This window comes from Tupaia chinensis, unplaced genomic scaffold (genome assembly GCF_000334495.1).
Source record: "Tupaia chinensis unplaced genomic scaffold, TupChi_1.0 Scaffold000117_2, whole genome shotgun sequence".
NCBI classification, from domain to species: Eukaryota; Metazoa; Chordata; class Mammalia; order Scandentia; family Tupaiidae; genus Tupaia; species Tupaia belangeri.
Genome location: NW_006159583.1, coordinates 2,056,367 through 2,078,308, shown reverse-complemented (window position 1 = coordinate 2,078,308; position 21,942 = coordinate 2,056,367). Strand labels below are relative to the sequence as shown.

The 21,942-nt window shown below is 35.0% G+C and overlaps 1 protein-coding gene across 1 annotated transcript in view; it reads right to left on the bottom strand.

Moving 5' to 3' along the window:
- Window positions 1-21,942, bottom strand: part of LAMA2 (laminin subunit alpha 2) — a 509,250-nt gene that overhangs the window by 269,888 nt on the left and 217,420 nt on the right. The window contains exons 13-16 of the mRNA XM_027770245.1: window positions 20,840-20,941; window positions 19,113-19,324; window positions 8,021-8,132; window positions 1,358-1,471 (exon numbers count right to left, since the gene is read on the bottom strand). Coding sequence (XP_027626046.1) covers window positions 1,358-1,471; window positions 8,021-8,132; window positions 19,113-19,324; window positions 20,840-20,941 — 540 coding nt within the window. The remainder of the gene's footprint in view (window positions 1-1,357; window positions 1,472-8,020; window positions 8,133-19,112; window positions 19,325-20,839; window positions 20,942-21,942) is intronic.

The following is a 21,942-nucleotide window of genomic DNA, read 5'->3' as shown; positions in this document are numbered from 1 at the left end:
AAAAATGTCTTTTGAAAAATCTACTGATCCACAAATTAAGGCTATCGTGTGTTACATTGCAATGCAATTAAACAAAATCTTATACAGAGAAAACAGAAAGAGCATCATCAATAAACCTAAATGCCAAATTATGTTGAAACAAGAGCCCCAAACTTCATTTTGGATTTTCTACAGAAGCTTTTAAATAGAAGAAAAGGAGGAAAAATGAGCTAAAAAAAAAAAGAAGAAGAAGAAAGAAAGGAAGAAAGAGCATTACGAATTATAGATAACGGAGTCTGCCTTAAATTCTGCAGGGAAATGAGAGTATGATATCCTCCTAAATTGGCACTGTTTCAAATTGTGTTTCTGCAAGACTAATGAAATGAGAAGTGATGTTTCAAGCCTCCCACCATGTCAGACAATATAAAAATAACATGCCCTTGAGTTAATCAGAATGGTCTATTCAGCGTAATTCTCCAGTCCAAAGACTTCTTAGCAGGATAAAAAGTGCTTCGCACCTTGTAAAGCTTATTTTCTGCATAAAGTATAGAGTTAATTGTAGAAGGGAAAGCAACTCTGATGAATATGCATTACATATATTTTATATTTCTAATCTACATATGACACTTGGTATTCAGTTAAACACTGATTTTTTAAATTAAAAGGGCATTGGGAACCAGCAGTTAGTGTAATGGCTATGTAACTGGACTCCCACGTAGTCGACTGCCGTTCACGTCCTGGACCTGGTGGCTTAAAACACACACCGGGCGCATGTGTGTGCATTTCCAAGATCCCGAGAGGAGAATGGAGGAGAAGGGATTGTGGCATGACCATCCCCCCTGGGGGGTGATTTCTCGCTTTCTGTCTCTATGTCTCTCTCTCTCTGTCTGGCGAGCGCATGCGCCCTATAGTGAAAACCTCTCTCAAAAAAAAAAAAAAAAAGGGGCATTATGTTCTCATTTTTAATAAAAATAGTAAGTATGTTTGTTACAAAGGTTATATTTTATTCTTTTCATATTATGAGAATACAAATCATTCCCTATTTTAGAAGTATAGTTTACCTTTGGTAGATTTATGGAAAAGAGGGAAATCATACACATTCATGATAGATAGGGATCCCAATCATTGGTTACACTTTATAATAATGTAACTGATCCTAATTCAATTCTTGGACTAGGATGAATAAATACTCCCTAATACTGGCAAGGAAGATCATATATGAAAGAGCATCCTCAGCTCTTAACTCAGTTCAATATAAAGATCTTGGTCAAAGCACTTTTTAAGTGTTTAAGGTCCCAAAGGTAGCAATTGAATTGCAGGGTCTGTTGAGCTGACTTCAGCCTTGTCAATCAGCATCCCCAAAGGAGAGAGCACTTACCAGGCATTCTCCAGTGACGTCATCACAGGATTCCGCATGACCAAAGCACTGACATGGCTCACAGATGCCACCGAAAATAGTGCCATTAACTCGTCTATGCCTAGGCCAGCAGGACTGAAAGAAAGATATGTTTTAGTCTTGCGAATTTAAAAGACTTATTATTTTTATTTTTGGTTTCTTGATAATAACTTTAGAAGAAAACATGCTCCACAAAGTGTTGCCATTATTGAAACATTGCTGCAGAGCTGTTCTTCCTGACATTGGGCTTCGTACTGACCTTCGCATTATTGGCAGGTATGAGATTAGAGGAAGCATTAACTTGGTGTCTCTTCTGAAAGGGTAAAATAAAGCAAAGATATAAAGAACTGAAATGTGACAGTCTCAAAGTAAAAAGCACAGACAGGAAAATTGAAGGAAAAGTACTGAAAAAAGCAGCCAACATAAAAGGACTCTTCAGAGAATCTTAGCCTAAGAGAGCACCCAGTGTCTCCTCAGCAATTCTGACTTTCTAGAATACACTCCTTTTCCCACATTCTAAGTGCTTTTAACCTTTGCTTTCAGAACATCTTCAGCTGCATTTGGAAGAAGGGTAGCACATTTGATCACAGCTGATTTTTATATATACATAATTTATATACTTTATTCTAAATTTCTCCCATCCTATTATGCTTCTCAAAGGCACACAAAATAGTTTATAATTTATTAACACACATTTCCTTGATCATTCATCTTATGGCATTATTTTACTATAACTTTGCTTATATTCATTGTTCTTTTATTTAATGCAAAACACTTTATTATATTAAAGAAAAAAATTCTGATTAAAACACGATATTTGGGTCTTAGATTACCTGTGTATCCATGCCTGCTTAAGTTCCCTGTCACCCTTAATTAAGTTTCCCTTCCTGGTGGATTACTATAAACCAGATGTGAGGCAAATACTGTTGCACTCCAGAAGCTTATGATCCCCCTCAAGTTATAATTGCATTTTGTGGGTTATTTACTATATTTCTGGATGGTTAAGTGCACCATCATGTATCATGAAATGGCCCTTTCTTTCTCATTGAAAATGGATACAAGAGAGAAGCCACTGAAGTAATAAAGTATAGAGAATTGTGTTGTGTATTGTTGGAAATGTTTCTTCTGCCTCAGGATATGAGAACTCTTAAATTTGAACATCAATAACAAACGTGTAAAAAAAGGTTATACTGATACCTCATATCTGAAAATAAAATAAAATCAACTTTCCTCTTAATTTGAGCAGTACAGAGAAAAGCTGTCGATTTTCTCTCTTTCCAATAATTTCTCCCTATTAAAATTTTGCCTCACTAGATTCATTATAGAAGTGATTTCCTTCTGTCACATATATTTTTAAGAATTGGTAAAGCATATATCCAGAAGGGAGTACAAATTAAGGATGTTGAGAATAAGAAGAGAATTGATTAAGTGGTTTCAGGGCAGATATTCATGGAATTTTCTTTAATAAGTATTTTGTTTTACTCCTCTGTAAAGGTACTACTTAGACGACATCTTTCTTCAAACTTCTCAACTCCTTATACTTCTATATCAGTCAAGTATTTTATTTTTTTGGTCACAGAAAAAAATTAAAACTACCAAAAGTTATCTTTCTACTACCAAGTTGAAAGGAATAAGCTTATGTCTCCATGCATCTTTGCCACATTCTTCTCCAGAATGACAAGAATGGGGCATGGATGAGCCTTCCTCCGGTAAAAGGAATATTACTCCTCTTATAATATGGATCCAGTTTGTTATCTTTGCAACATTCCCTCTTTCTGCTGCATTGGTAATAGCTTCTTTTCTACTGCGTCATTCCCATGAATGTAGTGCCTCTATCAAAATTTAACTAACGAATAACAAAAATGACAAAATTACTTTCTTAACGACATGTACATTTTCTCGTCACCTACCCATTTTTTTCTTTTCAGAGTAAAACTACTTCACAAAGTCTTCCCATCCTCTGGGACCTGCAGTTGGCATAATGGCTATGTCACTGGACTCCCACAGAGTCAACCGCGGTTTGAGTCCCAGCCCCAGTGGCTTAAACTCATGGCTGGCGTGTGTGTGTGTGTGTGTGTGTGTGTGTGTGTGTGTGTGTGCCCCAGATCCTGACAGGAGAATGAAGGAGAAGGGATTGTGGTGTGGCCATCCCTAATGAGGGGCGATTTCTGGCTTTCTATCTCTCTGTCTCTCTCTGTCCTTCTAGTGAGCACGCGTGCCCTATAGCAAAAACCTCTCCCCCCCAAAAACAAAAAATAAGTCTTCCCATCTTCATTTCCTTTTGCATTTCATTCCATTGTAATCTGTCTTTTGCTACCACCACTTAGTTAAAACTGTTCTTGTCCTTGTCACCAAATTTCAGGTAGCCAAATCCAGGGGACACTTCTATGATTGCATTTTATCTGACCTCTCATCATCCTTTGGTTTTGATTCCTTCCTCCCTTAGATACCTTCTTCTCTCAACTTCCATGATATGACACTTTTCAAATGTCTTCCCTACCTCTTTGCTGTGTGATATTCTTTGACCCCACTTGTCATTGTCAGGAGCTCCTCAGGGTGGGGCTTGATGATTTTTCTGTTTTGTCACACTACATTCTGGGCAATTTTATTCAATCCTATTGTTTAATGATGTCTTTCAAATACGTATCTCTAGACCAGACCAAAATACTGAGTTCAAGATCTGTGTTTTCCAACTATATATTAACATTTACACATCACAGCTTTTTCTAACCTAATATTTCTAAAGTAAAATGCTCATTCCATTTTGTTCTCCTGCCCCAAGGGATGGAATCAACAGTTCCCTTTAGAAATACTGGGTTTGAAATAGAATTAATTTAAAAAGCAACTTCTTCTTTCGGTCTATTCCAGCTCAGCAAATGGCATAACATCCAATCATTCAATTGTTCAAGATTGTACTCTATGACTCATTCCTAAACTTTTTTCTTCTCTCCCTTGGCATGCAATCTATCAGGAGGTCAGTAAGTCCTAATGATTCTACCACTGAAATATAGAAAGAATATGTGTATCTCTCTCCATCCTCTGACATCCTCCCAATATAAACTATCATTATTGCTATGTTCCACTGCAATCGCATATTAACCATTCTCCTTCTTACATTTCATGCCTCCCACTGTAAACATAATGACTTTCTAAAAAAGGATAACTCAGATGAGAGTAAGCTCAGATTTAAACACTACCCTGTTTAAAGTCTACTAATGGTTTTCCATAGTACTCAAAATGAAATTCCAGTTCTTACCATGCATAAAATGCTCTGAGTGGCCTGGCTCCTCCAATCACATCTTGGCACTCTCTCCTCACTTGCTAAGCTTGGCCATACTTGTTGTGTTGCAGATTCTCGTCACTTCCAAGCTCTGTGCTACTTTCCCACCAGCTCTTCATATATAATTGCCTCTCTTAATCTGTAATACTAGTGTACATTCATTGCCTCAGCAAACCTTTCCTGATAAACTTTATAAACCAGGACATCCAATCTTCATATAACCACTGTCTTATCTAATCTTTGTACCCCTGCTCCTAGTAACTCTATCATGGCAGTCTGTTTGTTTCACCCTATTTACTTTTTCATGGCATTTATCACATTTCTTTACATTTGCTTTCTGCCATTTTGTCAAGTCCATCCCTAAATATAATGTCCTTGAGGACAGGAACCATATTTGTAATCTTTATTATATTATACTCCTTGTCTAGGGTTTTGTCTGTCTCGAAATACTACCTCATTGAATACTTGTTAGTTAAGGGGCTGGACAGAGTGGTATAGCAATAAAATACGATGTTCTGTGAAGCTGACCCAAAGGGGAAAGATCAGATTTTTGTCTAGAGACCACCCTGAATATACCAGCATGTAGGTGCCAAAGATCTGGGACTGACAGAAGCTGGGGACAGGTGACAATTTTTGGACCCCATTGGAATTGTTGTCTTTCTATCTTTTTCTCTTTCTTTGCCCTTCTTGCTCATCAAAGAAAGAAACTTTATAAAGGAAATAGTTATCAGCTAAATTAATGCATGATTATTTCTAGGAGGTGGTTAATATTGTTTCCATCATATAGAAGAAAAAAACTGAGCTTTGGTCTAAAACTCTTCACGGCACTCTACTTTGCTTTTACTTCCTCATCTGTCTCACTTGTCAAGTGAGATGAATTATGGTAGTATTAGGGAAGTAAAAAAATACTTGAGAGATTAACTGTGGAGCACTTTATAAGAAGTGAGAGAAAAGATTCTGAATCAACATTGTGTTCCTAAGTGAAATAAAAGATAATATCTATAATGGAGTTATTTGATTTGTTTTTCACTGGTGGTTCACAGCAAGCTAGAATTAAGACATTAATGGTCTTTGGAGTTTACTCAGCTTTTAAGGGATTCAGGATTTCAGTGATAACAAAGCTGGAGTGACTAACCTTACGAACTAAACTTAATAAAAAAGCAAATGAAATCAGGAAAAGACAGAACTAGTTAATGGTGAGTCTAGGGGTAGAAAGCTTTAAATAAAAATAAATACATAAATGAAAGGAAGGAATAATTGGAAAGTAGAAGACATGAAGAAATCAGAGAAACTCCAGAGTTCCATAATTCATTATCTTCTCATTCAATTATATTATTTTCTGTAGATTTCAACATATTGTTAAACAAACATGTATTGTATGAGAGGTATAGGCAGCTTTCATAATCCTTCCTCTGCTTCTCTGTTTTCTTTTTCATACTTTCATGCTTCTTTCTATCAGTTGCCATTGTTTTATTATTTAATTTCAGGTTTTTCCACGCCAGAATATCTTACAAGTGAGCTCTCTCTCCTGGAATAACTTCACCACCTTGAATGATTGTGGCGCTTATGCTCTGTACCACTTACTGATCTCTTGATTATACAGTGCTGTGATGTAATTTTTCATATGTATTTATTCTGCCTCCCTAAACAGATTGTTAGCTCTTTAAGGACAGGCATTATGCTGTATGCTTATTGATAATTCATACAGATAAATTTTCAGAAGTTGCCAAATATACACAGAATTTATAAAAATATTTTTGAAGAAGGAATGGAAGAGCCCAACACAGAGCTAATTAAACAATTCTAATATACAGAGAATTTTATATTCAATAGACATTTAGAACTTCTATAAAATATGAAAAAGACTGAGAATAACTGATAGGGGAATAAGCATTAAAGCAAGAATAGAATTAAGATTTTTATTATTCCAATTGAAAAAGGAACTTAAAAGTTCAGAGTACTGTGATTTGAAATCAAAACTGGAAGGCTCTTAATAAAAAATATGTTTCATCAAATACAGCATGTATTTTACATGTACAATCAAATTTGGGTTGACATGCCTAATTTATATCCATGATTATTTTCTCCTCTCTACATGAATTTCAAAGAAGCAAGTACTTCAATGAATTAAATTTAGTTTTACTTCTAGATAGGCAGATCTGAGCCCAGTTAAAGAAAACAGTTTTTTTTTTTATGAATATGACTCTAAGCCCTGTGTGTCTCTGGAAGTATGCATTATTTTAAATTACAAGAGAACTGACAAAGCAATGCCTAGAGTATTTCTATAAATGGCATAATGGGATAGTGTTCTGAAGTGGAACATCTTGGTATACTCAAATGATTCCTTAAGGGCACCATTTCAAAGAGTTGCTCCTCTTTATCTGCAAGCCATGCCCTATATCAGGGAAATGGTGTTTACATTTTTTGACCAGGTTTCAAGTAAAACCAATTTTCAAACTACCGAAAAGAAAACACATATAAGTGAAGAAAAATTATGACCTTAAAATGGCATATTAGTATTAAGTAAGAAACATTAATCTGATTACAAATCTAGAATATTAAGACAAGAAGAAATATTTGAAACTCCAAGTGCTAAACAAATCAAAGATCTGTAGGGGATTTTCTAGAATAAGGAATTATTTTCATCTATTAGTTTCTTGACATTCTAAATATTGCATGCTTCAGGTGATTGTGACTTGGGTTTATTCTTCAACATGAAGTATAGGAAAAGTGATACACAGAATTTAAAAAGCAAGAGAAAGTTTCTTAAAATAAGGCTAAATTCTTTCTAGATAACCACTGAAATGGAAAAAGGCAAAATATTTTGAAATACTACTTTGCAGTTATCAAGCCTGCAATCAATTAAACAGGAAACAAATAATTATGGAAACATTAGTTTCAGTTATAGTAATACTTCAGTTAGAAATATATTTTCAAGATGACATTAGGTGATTAGCACTCTATTTGACAGCCATGACTTTGGGGTACATACTCAACTTTTTTCTTTAAGTGATATACTATCACTTGTTGGTGCAATTATTGATGAAAAATTAACTTTCCCCCCCTTCTTATGAGAGAGACAAAGACACAGAGAAGAGAGAGAGAGAAAGAGACAGGCATTATTGAGAGGGTGTTGCTGAGTCGCCATTCTCTTTCCCCAGCTTCCAAATAGCTAGGTTGTGCCTGGCATGTTTGGGTTGGCCCAGGAGCCGTACTGAGTTTCCTGTGTAGCTTCTAGCCTTCCACACAATGGCACTATCTGTGTTGTATCATGATTGAGTCGATAAATTCTTTACAGCATGGTTTATTAAAAATTATATTGAAGGGCCTTAGAAAGCTTTGAGGATATGCTTTTGCAAACTTACTTCACAAGAGGAGCCAGCATACCCTGGAGGGCACTGACAAACTTCTACAGCTGTTGCAGTACTTCCATCAGTGGAATATGGGACAGCAGATTCAAGGCTGACAGAGCCCAACCTGTGGCAGAGGGAAAACAAAGATAAATAAGTAAACAAGCTCTTAGGTATCATATAGCTTGAGAAACAGTAAAGCAACAATAATTTAAAGTAAACAAATTATCTCTGTTGAGGGAACCAGCAGTTAGCGTAATGGCTATGTCGCTGGACTCCCACGTAGTCGACCGTGGTTCGTGTCCCGGATTCGGTGGCTTAAAACTCACGCCAGGCGCGTGTGCGTGCGTGCCCAAGATCCCCAGAGGAGAATGGAGGAGAAGGGATTGCGGCGTGACCATCCCCCCTTGGGGGTGATTTCTCGCTTTCTGTCTCTATGTCTCTCTCTGTCTGTCTGGCGAGCGCACGCGCCCTACAGTGAAAATCTCTCCAAAAAATAAAAATAAAAATAAAAATAAAAAACAAATTATCTCTGTTGAGAAAGACAGCTCACAAATATCCCTAACTTAAATCTCTGATCATTCACTATAGTAGGTAAAGTCTGCTCAGTTAAAAGCGCTCACAATATCAAAGGCAGAAAAGATATCAGAATGTTCTTTCTCATTCTCATTTTTTATTTCTTGGCTATGTATTTTTCTTTCTTTTTTTTTGAGAGATCGACACAATTTAAATCATATAATCATAGTTGAAGAGATTTTTAAAACATTTCCATGACTGCTTGATTAATTCTTTTTTTTTTTTTTTTGGAGAGGTTTTCGCTATAGGGCACGTGTGCTCGCCAGACGGACAGAGACAGAGAGACAGAAAGCGAGAAATCACCCCCCAGGGGGGATGGTCACGTTGCAATCCCTTCTCCTCCATTCTCCTCTCGGGATCTTGGGAATGCACACACACGCGCCTGGCGTGAGTTTTAAGCCACTGGGTCCGGGACGTGAACTGTGGTTGGCTACATGGGAGTCCAGCAACATAGCCATTACGCTAACTGCCGGTTCCCGACTGCTTGATTAATTCTAACAATTAAACTAGAAAAGTATAAGGAAACAATATTATTATTCAATCTCAAGTTTTAAATTGAAAGAAAAGGTGAAAGCATTTTTTTTTTCCTCAGAAATAAACCTGTTGGTGATAGGTAAGGTGCAACTTTCTCACTCCATTAAAATAGTAAGAACTAACTCTTTAATATGTTTGTGACCTAAATTACATTCATTATTACTTATGTCTATGGGCTTCATTTTATTGGTATTTCTGTATAATACATTATTTTAGTAGAGTGATTTGGCTTCACTCATTATTTTAGAAAAAAGAAAGCAGATGTAGCCAAATTGAATATTTTAAAAAATTACATAAGTGATATATCTATATCTGTATAATATAAATTTCCTTCTTTAGTATGCATTCATAATATAAATAAATGTTATTGATGTCTTATTGGCTTTTTCCCTTTTTAAAAATCAAGTATATTAAAAAAGCTTAATTGTTAAGAAAATAACTTCTAGGGATCAGCAGGTGGCTTAGTGTTTAAGGCATTGGATTCCCACATGGCTGACTGCAGTTTAAGTCCTAGATCTGGTGGCTAGAAAAAACATTACAGGCCCATATACGCGCATGCCCAAAACACCAGGAGGAGAATGGAGGAGAAGGGATTGTGATATGGTCATTTCTCCTGGGTTGTGATTACTCCCTTTCCCTCTCACTGTCTCTGTCTGGCAAGTGCACTCACCCTGTGGTGAAAACCTAAAACAAACAAACAAACAAACTCAGTATCTAATAGATCGGGATTCATATTTTGTCTTTGATATTTACCAGTCTTTTGGCTTAAGAAAAAAGTTACTTATGCTCTCTAGGCCTTAATTTTCCTATCTATACTATGCAATGAAAAGAATATAAAAGACCGTATATCATGAACCTGATTCAATGATTTCATGAAATAATGAATATAAAGTTCTTAATATAATATGTGACACACAGTAAGTAATTACTAAATACTGTACATTTTATTAATATTTTTATTGACTATTGAAAAAGGACAGAATGATTATATGACTAGTACAAGAGAAATGTCTGTAGTGTTTATATACCGAAGTCATTTATTTTTCTTTTTTTGCCAGAAGGTATGAATGCTTGCCAGAAAGAGACAGAGAGACAGGAAGCATCTCCCAAAAGAATGTGGTCGTTCTATGATCCCTTCTCTTGTATTTCCCCATCACGTTGAGATTTGCACCATGCACATACATGTGCCTAATGTATTCTCGGACCACTAGGTCCAGAACTTGAACCTCATGGCTGGCCAAGTGGGGTTGGCTCCCATAACACTAGGTCACAGAGTTGGATACCAAGTCATTGGATATATGAAAATAAATCTTAAATAAATTCTAAAAACCCTAAATTGAATGACGGCTTTGAATCACAATAATAATTATTGTTTTTAAAAACATATTTGGTAGACCTTCATAATACATGGCATCCTCTATCAGAAAGATACAGCTTCCTTGTCATGATGATGATAATGATAATGATGATGATGATGATAATGATTTTGAAGATGAGAAAAACAAAAATAAAGTTCCAGTGCCTACATCTATATGAGATACTCCTTACAAAAATGCTCAAAAATCAAACCAGATTGAAAAGATTTAAAAACATCAACAGCAAGATCAAAAGGTCAAGAATCATTAAAATAAATAAATAAATAAATAAATAACAGGATAAAACACCCAAAACACCAAAAGTACCTAGTTCTGTAGATGAAATAAAAACAAAAATGCAAGCAAGTATTGAAGAAGCACATTGAACATTTCTGGGTGCTACTGGTAAATTAAGCCCAAAGATGGGGAGAGAGGAAAAGGAGAGACTAATATAGTCCATACTGGGTAGCATCAACAATCCAGACTGAAGTCTATTTTAATCTCAGTCTTTCCTGATTCATGCCCCCTTCCAGGCTAGAAGCAATCTCTTTCCCCTGTGTCTCTTTGTCTGCTCTGGATAAGTGAATCTTACACTTTGCTTTCTATTACTTGTACATTTGCCTCATCTTTTTCCCCCTATGTTTTAATCACCTTTTTATGGGAACCAGCGGTTAGCGTAATGGCTATGGCACTGGACTCCCACGTAATCGATTGTGGTTCACGTCCCAGACCCAGTGGCTTAAAACTCACGCTGGGCGCGTGTGCGTGCGTGCCCAAGATCCTGAGAGGAGAATGGAGGAGAAGGGATTGCGGCGTGACCATCCCCCCTGGGGGGGTGATTTCTCGCTTTCTATCTCTCTCTGTCTGGTGAGCGCATGTGCCCTATAGTGAAAACCTCTCAAAAAAAAAAAAAAATCACCGTTTTATTGCCATAGCAGCTCAATAAAAATTTGAATGAATCACAAAAAGAAAGATGCAACTAACTTTTGCTAAGGTACGCATTTTGAGTTTACTTTTTCTCTCTCTCTCTATTTTTTTTTACATTTTTTCTCTCTTTCTTTTTAAGAGTCTTTTTTTTTTTTTTTTTTGCCTTAGGGCACATGTGCTTGCCAGAGAGACAGAGATAGTGAGAAGGAAAGTGAGAAATAATCTTGGGGTTTGAGGGGGGGTGAGGAATGACCATGCCATAGTCCCTTCCCTTCCATTCTCCTCTCAGGATCTCAGGATCTTGGGCACACACACATACATGCACATGTCCAGTGTGATTTTTAAGCCACTGGGTCTGGACTCGAACCACAGTTCGCCATTTGGGAGTACAGTGGTTAAGTTCAGACTTAAACACTACACTATATGCTGGTCCTGGTGTTTTACTAATAAGTAACTAATAAGTAACTAATAAGTAACTCACACTTCTCAAAGTGCTTACCACAGGTTTGGAAATCTATGCTATAAGCAAACCAGATTGCACAGCTAAAAGGCTCAGTACAATCTTTAAGTACATGTTCAAAATTGACAACTTTTAACCAGGTTATAAGCTTTTCATAAACAAGTTTCTAAAATATTTCTTGCTTTATTCCCACTTTATTAATACTAGATATTTGACAATACTTTGGAATACATCTGAGTTTGTATATGATCAGGAAGCAGAAAAGGAAAGTAAACTTGAAATCTCAGAAACTGGTTGGATGAAATCATTCTTGGCACTTGCCAATAGCTGGCACCTTTGAAAGACAAGTTGATTATTTTACAGATAAAGTCAAATGACACTGTTTCTTAAATGCTGTCTTCTCTAGGGGCACGGCTTGGTCAACCAAATAAAAAGTGTTAGACTAATAAGTATTAAAAATGACTGCTTTGCAGTGTTTAGGTAATGTGTTATCTAAAAATCACTAGATGGTCCTATCCTCTGTCATTAAGTAACCTTGTACAAAAGATGCAGTTACAGACTTTCTTTTTCTTTTTGCTATTTGAAGTGAAATTTATATAACGTGAAATGAATCATTTTAAAGTATACAATTCTGTATCACTTCATACACTTACAATGTGGTGTAACCACTACCTCTACCGAGTTCAAAACATTTTCATCAGCTCAAAACCCTATATACATTATGCAGGCTTTCATTCTCTATTCCCTCTTCTTCCAGGCCCTATATATCACCAGTCTGTTTCAGAAGGTATAGATTTATCTATTCTGGATATTTCATATTAATGGAATCATGCTCTATGTTGTTTTTCATGTCTAGTTTCTCTCACTTTGCACGACAGTTTGATACTCATTCTCATTGTAGCATATATCAGTATTTCATTCCTTTTCATGGCTAAGTAATGTACTATTGCATGTGTGTGTGTGTGTGTGACTGTGTGTGTATGTGTATACATATATATATAAATATTTATATATATATTTGTATATATATGTATATATACACACATATAATTTTTTTCACCCATTCATCTGTTGATGAACATTTGGGTTGTTTCCACCTTCTGGATTTTATAAATAATGCTATGAGAATATTCATGAACACATAGTTTTTTCAGTACCTTTTAAAAATTCTTTTGGGTATATACCTATAAGCAGCATTCCTGGACCAGACAAGTTGTTTTATAGAGTCTGGAAGAGTTACTGAACTAAAGATAGTACTTATGTTTATAAGAGCTTATGAGCTACTCTCTGAGAACAGATATCCTGTTGCATTATTTATCTATGCCATACAACCATCTCAATATTTGCTCAATATCCTTTTGTTGGTGAGATGAATAGATGGATAGATAGATAGATAACTTATTAAATAACTAAATAGATACATAAATGAATGAATAGATGAATGTGGTTATACTATAAGCAATGACTAACATACCTCATGAACAAATTACACAGTAAAGTTTACCATCCACATTTCAGATGAATAAAATCAGATAAGTAAAGACAAAGTACCTGTTTGATTTGACACATAAAGTAAATGGAAAATTATAGAGCTAGGCTTCAAAGGCAAAGACCAGAACTCACCTGAATATAATACTACATCAAACCGTCTAGAATTAATGGATTGTTGCCATATAAACACATAAATGTAATTATTTTACTTTGAGAATTAGTTGATTTCATGGTTGGTATACTATTGCTCATTATGTAATAGATTGTCATAATGTATTAAACAGCAAATTGGTCCTCAACTGCTCATAAATATAGTCCCAGGAATTCCAAAATAAAATCAATATGTAAAACTTGAAAATTATTGTACATTTTCAAATACAAATATGAGCTATTGACTACTTTAAGGAACAATTAAAAAATAAAGTTACAAAAACAAAAATATCTTCATTAAACTGCCAATTTCATTTGTCTTTTGAACAGATGTCCCTTTCCTTAGTCTGTGTAGCCATTTTGAGTGCTGAGAAATTTCAACACTCACACATCTTTCCCAGTAACATTTCACATTAATATTCAGTGAGCAGTCCTGATGTTCATTAGGTTCTGCTATTTGTTAAATGGGATTTTAATGCATTTAACAGTCATAAGTGTTACTCATGAAGAAGGCTGCAGTTTATTTTTTTCCATTCTATATAGTCATTTTCTTTTTTTGATACCAGCCTGGATTCATTTAAATACATAATGCTGACAGTAATAAAGTACCAAATTTTGGAGATGCATGAACTATAGAAAATTTGTCAACTAAGTCAAATGCTTTAGTTGAATCTTCCTTTTTATTGTTATGACTTGAAAATACAGATAAGGTGATAGATGAGGAGAAAAGACATAATTATATATGTGATTATGAATAATATTGGAACCATATCAAAATCAATGCCTTTATATTGCCTTCAAGTTTGTTCTCAATATATTTTGTTTTGTCAAACAAAACTAAGTGTAGTTGTACTACATTAAGACAACTACTACACTACATTATACTTGGAAAAAACAAAAAGACCTTTGATCTTAAAAGTCTTTACATTTTTTTTTTCTCTCTCTCTTTTTATATTGAGTGTTTCTATTTTATCCTATGTAAAAGAATGTAACTTTGGGTTCATCACCATAGGTAAAGATTTGATTGCTATTAATTTTTCCTTTCTGGTTTTGAAGGGAGTGTGGGGAACGGAGAGAAACAGAGATAGGTATTTTTGGATAGAGTCTGGCTATGTGCTGATGCTCGTAACCCAACATCCCAATTAGCTGGGATTACAGTGGTGTTCAGCACGTTCAGGTCAGCCCAGGAACTGAACTCGGGCCTCTGGTACAGTCTCTGATTTTCCTAAGCAATAACATTACCTGTGCATCCTTAAGGCTGGGTCTTATTGCTATTAGAGTGTTTTGTTTTAGGTTGTTTTATTTATTTCTTTTTCTAAAAAATATAAACATAAGATGATGAATCAGAACCTCTTCTAGCTTCTGTCTTGCAGAAACTCCACAAAACTCTGCTCAATTAAAGGAGTCTGATCATTTTTACTCCATTCTTTAAAGTTTTCAGTGGTCCAGTCATTGTCTGAATGAACCATCTGGGAAAGAACAAGGCATTTTATTCAAAGATTTTCAATCCGCATTCAGAAAAAGAAAGCAAGAGACAGGAACTAATACTTTAATAACCATATATCAAAAACATATTAAATGAGAACATAAAATTTCATTTCTCCTGTCTTAGTCCTACGATGTGCACAGCACACACTTCTCCTGCCCCATGAATTACATTGCCATCAGTGTATATAACTTCCTTCCTGGATGCACTAAGTCTCCTTTGAATAATAATAATAATCATTTATACATCTTTGTGTCCTTGTTGGTTAGCCCAGAGCTACCGCAACTTAATAACTGCTATTATTGTCTATTCTCTTCTCTGAACTCAGTGGAGGCTTGAAAGACATTTCATTTAAGTATCAATGAGCCCAGTATAATAATCATATTTGGATCCATGTTTACAAATGAAGAACCCAAAAATCAGAAAAGTAAAGCACTTTATTCATTAGTAGATGTTTAGTAAATGGTATGACACAGATTAAAACACAAGTGTGACTCCAAAACCAGTGAGCTCCCTGTTACACTGCATTGCCTGCCAATGTATGCTAGATACTATGTCAGATGCTTTACATACACGTTTCTCATACTTAGTCTTCATTTTTGAAAGTTAGATATTGTTACTGCCCCTTTACAGAGAAGCAACTGTGATTTAGATAAACACACATGGAAGTTAAATGTTAAATGTTTGTAGACTGAAGGAGTCCAGTATTTGCAAAGTTTTATAGCTTTGAGAGATAGTCAAAGACAATAGAGAGGAAACTCATGTGGGTTTAAGTCCTGGCTGCATCTCTTATCAGCAGCCAAATGCCAAATGTGTCACATTAATCTTTTTAAGCCCTGGTGTCTTTTTCATAATTTCTTCAAAACATGGTTACTTGAATTATTGATTTCAGAAGGTAGATGTATACCATGCACCTACTGACAATATTTGTAAAATCACCAAAGAGTCCTTTGTTTATAAAGATATCTCTAGATTATTTATTATACAAATTCTGAGCGATAATTTTTGTTAAAACAATTAACTCTAAAAATCACATGAATTATCTTGTCTTGAGAGGATTCATAATTATTTTCAAGCAATAAAGACAGATGGGGTATAGCTTGACACAGTCACAATAGGCTTGGTTATGCTGTTTACAACTCCAAGTTCTCAAATGTTTACTCAGGTAAAACAATCTCCAAACTGGGTAACTCTTCAGGAAAGCTGACCTCCATGTGCTGCCAATACTCTGTAATTTTTTCATCTCATGATTGCTAAATAAGCACCAGTCACAAAATGGCAATTCAAAGTTTTCCCTGGGGTGGAAAACATAGCTTGTACTCACATTTTATTGGTCAAACCAAGTCATATATCCATAGCTATCCTAAAGAAGTGAAGAAAGTGCAGTATCCTCAAAAGGAGGATAGAAATTTGATGAACTCTACAATGACTACTGTAATAGGAAAGGAAAATATATTTGTGCAGAATTTTATACTTGATAGGTGCTTAAGGAATGCCTTGCTTCAGTTTAAAGATTAAGGATACTACCAAACTCCAGAATTAAAGAATTTAAAACAGATAGTAGTTAGGTTAAATTGATTTATCTTTATTTCTACATTTAAAAAAGAGTGAAAATATTTCTGTTTTTGTCTCCGTTTTACTAAAGAGCTAAATGAGAAAAAAATCAATTAATGTTATTGAATAGTCCCCCAGCATTCCGGAAGAGACTGACAGGAAGAATTGTCACAATTGGGAAAATATCAGTATGTCTGTTATTCTATATGTCTTCAAGTCATAATGGTACTTGGAGAAAAATGTTATCCTTTGGAATAAAACAGGTCAGATAGAAATATTTCATGTGTGCTCCGATTTTCCATAGCAAAGTGCTTTTACAACCCTCTAATTCCATTCTCATGTGAACTTTGAAGTTGGCAGGGCAATTGTCCCTTCCCTATTTTACAGATGAAGTGACTAAAGTCCAAAGAGGTCAAAGCCATACTCATGTTTACAACTATTTAAATAGCTGAGCTGAAAACAAAAGTCAAAATCCTTGACCTTCAGCCCAGTTCTCCTTCCATGATAGAATTTCATCTAAACGTATAACCAGAGGAACCTAAGTTCATTTGCTGAGAGAACCACCATAGAAGCAAATCGTTCTTAAATAAATTTAAGTGCGAATATCTGTTGCAATAGCTTCAACTTAACTGGGCTTGCACAGAAACAATCTACCAACTTGGAAACCTACTGTGCAAGACAAGTTGAAATCAATTCAAGGGATGTTTTACAAATATGACTCAACCTACAGGTAGACCAGAAATAAATAAAATATAACAAGCTTACTGAGTCAGGTTCATGCTGACTTTCAGCTCACCTGAAATAGGTATGACTTTCATATCTGACATTGGCTTTTACTTCCTGAACCACACAGCTTTAGGTAATACAGGTGGCAGAAAACAGCCATCTACTTGAATTAGCGCCTATGTCAGTTCACATAGCCATGCTGTGTGAACGCATCACTCACGTCTGGGGAAACCTCAGAAGGCTTCAAATGAAACCAATGATTTTAAGATGGGTAGACACTGAAATTGTCTGACATAAATCAGAGGGAAATGTCTTTGGATTATCTAGCCAGAGAAGCAATGCTGACAAAAATAAATAAGCCCCCTAGCCACTTTTTGTCAATTTGGTTGTCGCTCATTTTGAAAGCTAGAGGACTCATCTCCTCGTACTGTTTAAACATCATGACAATCTCTATTTACTAAATGGGAAAAAACATAATTAATTCCTAAGTGCTGCTTCTCATCTTCATGGCATTTTAACCCAGCTTCTAGCAGAATTGCCTATGCAAAAGAGGTACATTGTTTGGCAGTGCTTCTGTTTATGAGTCTGCAGTCTCTTCCTTTGGGAAATGGTAATGATGATTATATTTAGTTGAAATATTACAAGTGAAAGACAAACAAGGCAGCACAAACAAATGATGAGAGGGGGTATTAGCAATAAAACACTGAATATTGGAGACATTCCTTTGATTAAGGGTATGCCAGGTTGTCCATCTGGGGTCACATTTGATTAGCTAACTTAATCTGATTAAAAGGAAGTTGCCATCATATCTCATGTTGTTTAGTATTAGAGAAGAAAAATAAAAGAGGAAAGAGCTCATTCAAACACAGTTGAAGTTAAAATTTTATCAGACAAAATGTTATTGTTTTGTAAATGTTAAACAGAGCAGCCTGTAGTAAGTTAGATATGGGCATGTTTGGTTCGGTCAGGGAATTCTCCTCTTTGAAAAAAAGAAAAAAAAAAGGAGAACAAGAAGGAACTAACCTTTGAAAGTATTCTATATAATGAGCACTTTACCTAATTTTCATAGTGGCCCTAAATGTAGGCATTATTACCTCCACTTGACACTCGACACTTGCCAAAGGTAATACATATGTTAAGCCATTGACTTTATTGATTTTCTACTCAGTTTGATTCCAAAGCACATGTTATTTTCTTTACACCACGTGGACACAACAGTCTTTCAGTTTTCTATAAAGATATATGTAATTATTTAAATGAAGAGATTCATATATCACATTATATACTACATTCTACAAAGCTTGAGATTGGTTAATTAATGAAAGAACATACTTTACAAACCACTATCTAGAATAAAATCTTTAGTTTCCCACTATCTAAGCTATCATTAAGGAGACTTTATTTTCCAGTATTGTGTTTCTCAATATAGGAATCATTATTTACCGCATGCTCTGGCAGGCCTACAAAGGAATCATCACTACCAATCAAAACGAAGATGAATTTATTCTGGGTATTTAAATTTTTAAAAGTTTAATAGAAACATCATTCAGAAAAATTAGCACTCTGACACATGTTCCTATATACTTTAAATTATGTTTAGAGTCAATATAATACCTAACGCTAAGCTTGGTACAAAAGTAATTGTGGTTTTGCATTGTTGCAATTTGCTGTTTGATATTGGATATATTCTTGAATAAATGTGGTTATATTATTTAAAAAATAGTACTCTGTTCTTATTTGCTATTTGAAGACAGCAAACCCTAGAGATCTTAAAATGTACTCTTCTAGTATTTGAATGTTTGTCCTAAGTTAAATGTCTGCACTGAGAGATGCAGTTCTTGATTTTACCTGAAGATGGCATCCATCCCAAAGCTGTATGTGATTTCTATGAGGAGTCTCTTTAAATTCGCAAACACTGTCATAAATTCTTTTCTACTGACTGGAAAATTTGTGCCATGAATGGTAAATGATTCTTCTTTAAGTGACAATACATTAATATGTTCTTCAGATGGTTGAAGATACACCTCTTCTTGGGCTGTGCTGATTCTCAAGTCATTTCCCTAAAGGGAAAAAGAAGGTATAAGAGAATAAAACTAAAAAGAAGTTACAAATGTATAAAACGTATCTGCATTTGCATTCTCCACCCTGTGGCATATCTTCAGTAAGTTTTTAATTTTAGGTGGGCTTTCCCTGTCATTTCACATATTTCTGGTCTATGTGATGAGAAGGAGCTATAATTTAAATATTAGCTTCAGCTGGATGCATGAGACGCAATCTTCTTGGTTTTGAATGAATTTACTTCCCCCGTCAGCTAAAATAGTAGATACCTTGTAACTTATAAACATATATGCGATTACAAATACCTTGATTTTACAAAAAGGCATGAAAATTATGTATTTCCAATATACTATTTTATGATAGCTGTCTATTGTATAGGACTGTTGGAAGGAAACTTACAAATGTATTAAGTTTTATTTTAGAAGACTTTCACAGGAGGAAAAGAAACAAGACAAAAGTTTGTGCTCTCAAATAGGATCTATCAACAGACCTATAACATTTCAGTTATGTTAGTTCATTCATATACATGATTTATAACTTCTCAACATTTTTATATTTAGAGAACCCCCTTTTATCTCAAAGGAATTCCAAGATAAACAAGGGATCTTCAAAAAGTTCACAAAAAAAAATCTATTATGAAAAACTATGCATGGATTTTAATTTTTTTCATCAAACTAAACTCATACTTTAATTTCATTTTCACTGAACTTTTTGAGGTCTGTGTGTGTATGTGTGTGTATAAATAATTAAAATCAGGACAACTTTATCCAACTCTGGAAATACTAATTTTGAGAAAGGATCTTTGTCATCTTCTCATTGATTCACATTCATAAAAATTTCAAGATAAAGAACAATAAAACCTGATGCTAAATCAAATCTATTAATTTCCACTCATGGACAAGCATATGTGTTGTGCCTTTGAGAAGGGGAGAGTATACATTCTTGGAAAGAATATAAGAAAAGGTCAGAGAATGCCTCTAAGTTAACGTTAGGCTTTCGGCATTTGGAATTACCTTTAGCCTTCTATATCCTGAAACTAGTTTCTCCTATATCTTTCTTATCTAAATTAGGATTCTGGAATGAAGATTTAACTATAGCTAAAGAAACAACCATCCTTTTTCATTTATTTCTGCCTAATACAAACAAGAAAGTAGACAATAAAATAGCCATAAAAACAAGTGGGGATGGAAAAAATACAACTCTGTAAATTGACATCCAGCTAAACACTTTCAACATAAACTATGTTCTCGGAAATAGTCATCATTGGGTTTTAAATGCAAATTTCAAATCTGATCTAAAGGTCTCCTTTACCACTGAAACCCAATGAAGATATTTACTCTTATAAATATGGCTCAGAGTGAAACAAGAAGTAGCATTAAAAACATTTTCTATAGCATATTTTCTTTACTAGCATGCAAAGTAAGATCAAACTAACCAGGTTAAGAAATAGCCTGGCTGACCTCAGATAACATAAAGGGTAATATGGTTGAACATGAATAATACTCCCAATGCTCTACCTCTAAGATAATCATAAACTGGAGAAAGCGTTCTGTATCTTCTTCCTCTTCTTCAACGTCATATGATATGGAAAATGTCAGTTGTCCTCCAACTGCTGAGAGCTGTAAGAAAGGGGATGTATAATCATTATGAAGTAGGATATGAGCTATTAAACCATGCTGTACTTACTACTTTAAAATCATCTTAGTTTTCTGGTGGATAGTATTCAGAAGAAAAAGAAATCACTGGGATGCAGAGTGAGAATGATAGACATTTTCTTAGCAGTAACCTTTATACGAACCTTACCCATCAACTGCAGGCTTGACATAAATATAAATTCATGTATTATTTTCCCCAGTGCTGCAAACTTGCTGAAATAGGTTAAACTTCATGAAACCAAACACGGTCCCTCTGCCATCTTTTTAGTCTATAGTCTGAGCTTTACATTTCCCAATGAGAAGCATCTTTGTCAAAATTAAGGGATTTCTACTCATCCCTGAGGGTCACTCCCTTTCTGTGGGTCTGAATGCTTTCAACAAAGACATCCTCTATTTGATAGGCACTTTACATAGACTATAAGCTGAGCTGGGAAATGTTATTGGTCAAAGAAAAATAAAAGGTGAGCAGAAAAATTTGTATATATTAAAATTCAATCAAGACTGCCGAAGAAGGTATTCTTCCTGTGCAGTCCAATAAACTGCGTTCAAATGAATGTCATTATCCCCTTTTCATTAAGCAAACTTCTTTCCTTCTAACATACATGCCAAGTTTCACACAATGTATGCTCTAGGTTTACATTTTCTGACATTGACAGTAACCTTGTAGAAATGAAAAAAAAAAAAAAAGGAAAGCAAGATCATTTATAGGACAGGAATCAAAATCGGAGCTGTGAGTGACAGACTCAATGCAAATACTGCAGTCCTTTGTTAAGAATTCCACTCCAGCACTGTAAATAAAGATATCCATAAAACAAAGCTGATGATTTGTATTCTGCTGTTTGCTCCATGCTGACATGCAGAGACCCAGCTTTGCAGCCAATGGCTTTCCGTGGCCTTTCATGGAAGACCCTGACCAGAAAGTAATTTCTGGCATACACTGGATAAAGAAGAAGGAACCCTATTCC